General features: G+C 43.3%; 1 protein-coding gene across 1 annotated transcript; it reads left to right on the top strand.

Moving 5' to 3' along the window:
* The first annotated feature begins 312 nt into the window (after nt 1-312).
* Nucleotides 313-4,014, top strand: LOC119385507 (pupal cuticle protein 36). Its single transcript, XM_037652927.1, has 3 exons — nt 313-324; nt 2,536-2,682; nt 3,424-4,014. The coding sequence occupies exons 1-3, from the start codon at nt 313-315 to the stop codon at nt 4,012-4,014; spliced, it is 750 nt and encodes a 249-aa protein (XP_037508855.1).
* The last annotated feature ends 1,811 nt before the right edge of the window (nt 4,015-5,825 follow it).

Below are 5,825 nucleotides of genomic sequence, written 5' to 3'. Positions count from 1 at the left end.
CACGTTTTCAGTGTACCACGCTACTCACCTGCTTACCGGACTTTGCGCAAGGGCGTGCGCGACAACTCCGTTTTGCAACTTCGAAAAACAAAAAGACGCACATTAAACCACGCAACCGTACTCCGGCGTAAGCCACTCACACGGAGGTATTTTCGTCACGTGATCGCTAGGCAATGACTGATGCTGCCGACGTGAGTATAAATGTCTCCCGCCAGACACTCGCACACACCACATCCTCACTTCACTGCTTCGATAGCGGGCTTGCTATCGCAGTACGCTGAAATACTCACTGCAAGACCGAAGAGGCCCGACATGTTTCCCAAGGTGAGATTATGGTGTCTGTTTTTATTTTCAGCTTATTCAAATGAGGCTGTCCACTACGAACAGCTCGAAATGGATAAATTCAAATAATTTTGCTGTAGAAATCTATCCCCATTCCGCATAGGGAGCAAAATTCTACCTCAATAGTTTACATCACCTCGAAAATTAAATCTTGTAATCTATCGAATCAATGGCGCTGAAGAGATGTAGTGCGGCAAATAAAAAGCGGGAACACATAAATCTTCAGGACCGTGATAACACGTTGACACCAATGTATTCTAGGTAAATCATTAAACGGAATTCGGATATTTGTAACATTTCCGTGAACAACTGTAAAATGAAGCAACGACAGCCATTGTCACTCCTGTAACCGAGTGGTAAGCTCGCAACACGTTAGGAGCACCAAAAGCTTTCTGTGGATCGTATCCTTCAACAGTAGAAAAACCTCATTTTTTTTATAATTTGATCACGTCATCCTCGAGTCTTGTATTTGAGGAACATACCAAAGTGTACCGTAAGGGTATTTACCGATCAATCTGGTAAACTCATTGATCACAACTGGCGTTAATAATTTCAGATACCAGAAGAACATACGATGAGTAAATCGCCCGGAAAGCCGTCGTTCTCCTATTTATGGGACAACTACGGCTTCTACGGTTTATGGAATTACGGTTGTTCTTGCGGCGCATGCTGCAGCATTTGGCACTTATGCTTCCATGCCAGTGAGAATCATGCAGAGTCGGAAATTTTCGTTGCACCATTTGCGATGCGTTCATTGTCCCGAAGCTTCATTGTTCCCTTACAAATTACTGGCCCATTTATTATCAGCAGAGATTAGACGCTTATGTTTTCGAGGATGAAGTTTAGCTGGTTGCATTGATTTACTAATGCTCGCTGTGTGCGCTCCAACCAAGTTTAATACATCTATAGCCTTCCATCACTTCATGAGGATTTTTTGGGTAATTTACCTAGATTAATAAACTGTTGTGTTGCGATTTTCTCAGTCAAATTTCCTTGATGCTTCGCGGTGTCTTCGCGAATTTTTTCGTCACAAGGAGACCTTACCTACTAATTTCCTTGATTATTAATCACCATTGGTTTCGGCCACGAACGTGAGCATAGGTACCGTCTAGTTCATTATTTCTGTTATCTTCATCGTCTTGCTTTATTGGCGCATGTTAAAACGCTACCACGATAAATTTATTTCTTCATACCCTGGCTGTCTCTATCGTGCAATTTTTTCTAAGGACTACGGATAATCTATTTTTCTTCGAACGGAAAGTATTTCATAATATGACTGCAAGCTGTGATCACTGCCTTTCGTCGTGTTTTTATTTATTTTATTTATTCAATACTGCCAATTTGTTTTACAAGCCATAGAGTGGATTGTACAAAAAATGTTGAGCAATCTGTGAGAACAATTCGAAACAAATCTGTGAAATAAAACTAAAAACAGTGTTGAACAATCTTTAGAGTACAGGAAACGCAGGAAACAATACAATCCAGTAAAACACACATTATAACACAGGTGACAATACTGGAAAAAAAATACAGAGATCACAGAGTTAAATTTTGAGAGTTTAAAATAATAAAATAACTACAAGGAAGAAATAAAGACAAGAATGTGAAATAGAGCGCATGTTCACACAGTAGTCTGCTCGACAACGAAAATAGGGGTGTAGTGGCTTTTCTTTCAATGTTGCTCGCCATCTGGAAAGCGACGGACGCTATGGGAAACACCTCCTGTCATAGATGAGCGAGAGCGTGCATGAACGACGTCATGGTTGGGCTCTGCAGTACATTTTAGGGCAATGCTTTCCATTCATGGATTTACTGCTGCTACATGTGCTTTTGTAGAATTGGCATAAAATAAGCAGTCTCTTCTTGTCTCGCTTTCCTGCTAGGGCACTTGCAAGTCCTCTTATTAATGTGCCACTTTGGCAAGAAGGCATTGTTTATTCGGAGACGACTGCTCTCTGCAACATATACTAAATTTTCTCCTCAATTTCTCATGTACTGAATACCGTAGCTGTCACTTGACTGCTCCGCAAGCTGTTTTCTCCCACTTTCATGTCTAATTTACCATGATTAGTAATGTGTAATCAGTTTGCCCCTTCCTCAATGCTAATATGTTGCTTACCTTAAGATTTTTCAGGCGGGATATATTGCTTAGAGGTGGTGCATCCTAAGAAAAAACATCCGTTCTCACTCCAGGTTCCGCTGTTCCTCGCATGCGTTGCGGCTCGAGCCTTTGCGCTGAACCACCACCAAACAGCAGCGGGGTATCAAGGCCCAGGCTACGGTGGCTACATTGGCCCTGCTGCTGGTACTCCTTACCAGGGATATGCTGGCTTAGCTGGAGTAAGTTATCCTACCTTTAGGCTACTACTTCCTTTTGCAAATATAACAGCATCTCACATACGACCGTCAGGCACATACATTGAACGCGGATGGTGAGAAGGAGCACTGAGGGCCACTCAAGCTGTATAAGTCTTAATAGCTCATGAAGCACAGGAAACAAACATCATTTCAATACAACCGATAATTCGAGATCTCCAAAAGGTGGAATTATAGGCCTGCACTACTAAACGAAATGGGACTCCGCCATATCACACTTATTTACCAAGGAAGGCGCTTTCACAAACACTGCTATACCTGTATGCGCAGCTCTTTCTTCCCACTACTATCGTTATTTTGAACCTTTAGCTTTCCCCAATGACGTGGTAAATATGAGCCCGACTTCAAGCGTAATTAAGACGCTACATTAGCAACATTTAGCGTATCTTCGAGCCATTTATTATTGTATGTATCCACATTATGGTTGACAACTAAAATACAAATTCGCAGTCAATTTCGGGTCGATAGGGCTCTCCCTAACAGTTAAGAAAATGCAACAGAAAAGGCATTGTCAACCGAAGAATTTGCCCGGAAACAAACAGTTGGAACGAACGCTACGCATTCTGCGCTTGATCAGTGGTCCGTAACGTTGGCTCTTGCCACATATTGCAGAAAGCGTACATTAAACATTAAAAGTGTGCTTTTTTTTTTCCTTTATTTACACGTATCCATGCACCTCAAGTTGCGTTTATGCCTTTCTTCTAGCCACCTCAGCCATACAGCTCAGGCTACGACACTGTGGATGAGGTTGGCAACCGGCAGTACCGTAGTGAGCAGGGCGATGCCAACAACGTGAAAACCGGTTCGTACGGGTACATGGACGTATACGGCCTCTACCGTCGCGTTAACTACGTAGCCGATGCCAACGGCTTCCGTGCGACAGTGGATACAAACGAGCCGGGCACAGCGCCCGGAGCCAGCGCCGACGTCGTGTTCAACGCCGCTCCAGTAGTGCCGCCGGTTCCTGGAGGAGCTGCAGCTCCTGTGGGTTATGGTGCCGCAAGATACGCTGCTTCAGGATACGGTGGTAGGGCTTCAATTCCGGGCTACAATAACGGATACGGCGGATACGGGGCCTACGGTGGATACGGCCCAAATGCTGGCGCTACTGGTGCCTACGGTTACGGCGGGTACGGACGTTCGGGCTACGCTCCGTATGCTCAAGGTCTTCGAGGATACGGCGACGGCGGATACGCACGTCCCGGCGGCTTTGGTGCAGCCTTTGGGGCTGGTCGATACGGCGCAGCTGGCTACGGTGGCTGGGCTGCTGGTCATCACGGCTACCGCCGTCGCTAATAGCATTCCAGCATAAATATGTAACTACAACTGATGATACTGCACATAAAAAAGTTACTATATTGTCACTGCTTCCTTACGCTTTTCTTCTTTCTTTTGATGACTTCACAGTAAAAATGTTCGATGTTTACTGACAGCTGAAGGGCGTCGCTGACCTTGTGTACTTTACCCAAGAACTAAGCAGTACTAAAGGTTTTCCAACTGGAGTCTGGAGAGACTGCCCGCAGAACGCCTAGGAGATACTGCATTGTGAATTTATTCATGAAATAATTGATTTTTGAAGACAACAGTTACGAGTTACAAATAGCAGCACAGACACTTCAGGAATCTGAAAACAAACAAGCCATATTTTAAAAACTAACGCGAAAGTTATCCACAGTATGTCTGGCACACGTCCTTAGCTATAAAAATGTCTTTGCCAGTATCAACTGACCTTCTTCCAAAGCCAGTAACTAGTCAAAGTACGGAAATAGTGACATGAAACACAGAATTATTCGGCAGAGCTCTAAGCCTGAAGCACAGTTATTGCTCTTGCTGGGCGTATGGAGGCAGAGAAGCAATGTGTAAAATGTTCCTTCATTTGTTTCGAAACAACTGAAACAAGTTCCACATTACGTATTTTAGGGAGTGATTTGCGGAAATTTCTACTGAACAAAAACAAAAAGTGCATTCTCTGTGTTCGTACATCAAATGGGTTGGATCACCTTTCTCAAGCAGACAACTAAGCTATACTCAGCCTGAAGCATAAATGAAGTGCGCAATTGTTATGCCCGTCTCACGTATACTGCAAGCAATTTTTTTTCTCGAGGTAGTGCACTCATTCAAATACCGCAGCTTTACTGGACCTGTTCCGAATATTAACCAAGTTACCCACATAAAGAGTGTACAAATGGCGTTATTTCAATATTCCATTTTCTGGGTCACATCAGCGCCCGTGGAATTTTTGTTGATCCCGTACAAACAAAACGCTTACTCAAAAACAGAGCGATGAAATTTCGCACAGCACTCTACATTCGTGTTTTCCGAAACTATCATATACCCGACCGGTGGGCTTGTTCGTACTGCATATATTATGTGTCAACGCAAGGAAATACAAGGACGAAAAGGAAGAAACTTGTACGTTGGTATTTATGCTGCTACCGTGTACAGTAAATCTCAGTTGGTAGTAGCGCTGTGTCATTGTGTCTTCCTTTCCGTCCTCGTGTTTCCTTGCCTTGAAACATAAGATATATACCGCCCACAAGCATGAGCATTAGTTTCAAAACCAACTGACTTGTTTACTTTACGAGACAGCCTCTACTACATCTTACAATTCCACGGTGTTTGTTATACTTCTGTACCTTTTTGGGGTACAATAACGTGAAACTCCCTGACAAAACTGCAAAATAGTATGTGCCGTAGCAAGCTTGTGATGTGATATACCGGCTAGCTCTATCAATCTTGCGAGAGAATGTAGAAAATATAGGTTTGGCGAACCATTTTTGCCACATAAATGAAGGCAGTCTCTTCCACTGTACAATTTCTTTCAAGGGAATGTGATTTTATGCACCATGTGTAGGCAGTATATCATAACGCATGTGATAAATTGCGGTAGCAGGTTGCACTATCTAGAACATTCGAAGGCAAACGCTTGCGGCACACTTGGTCTTGCGTTAGCTTTTACAATAAAAGACCAGAAAAGTCATAAGGAGGCGTAACGTGATGCATAAAATTACGTTGACGTTCTCAGTCGTTTGCATTGCTCATCCCCCATTTTGAAACTTTGTATTAATTTTTAATAATAGCGTTTTACGTGCCCAAACCACGATATG

Source organism: Rhipicephalus sanguineus, chromosome 3 (assembly GCF_013339695.2).
Source record: "Rhipicephalus sanguineus isolate Rsan-2018 chromosome 3, BIME_Rsan_1.4, whole genome shotgun sequence".
Taxonomy (NCBI): Eukaryota; Metazoa; Arthropoda; class Arachnida; order Ixodida; family Ixodidae; genus Rhipicephalus; species Rhipicephalus sanguineus.
The sequence above is the reverse complement of the archived record's forward strand: the minus strand, read 5'-3'. Positions and strand labels throughout refer to the sequence as shown.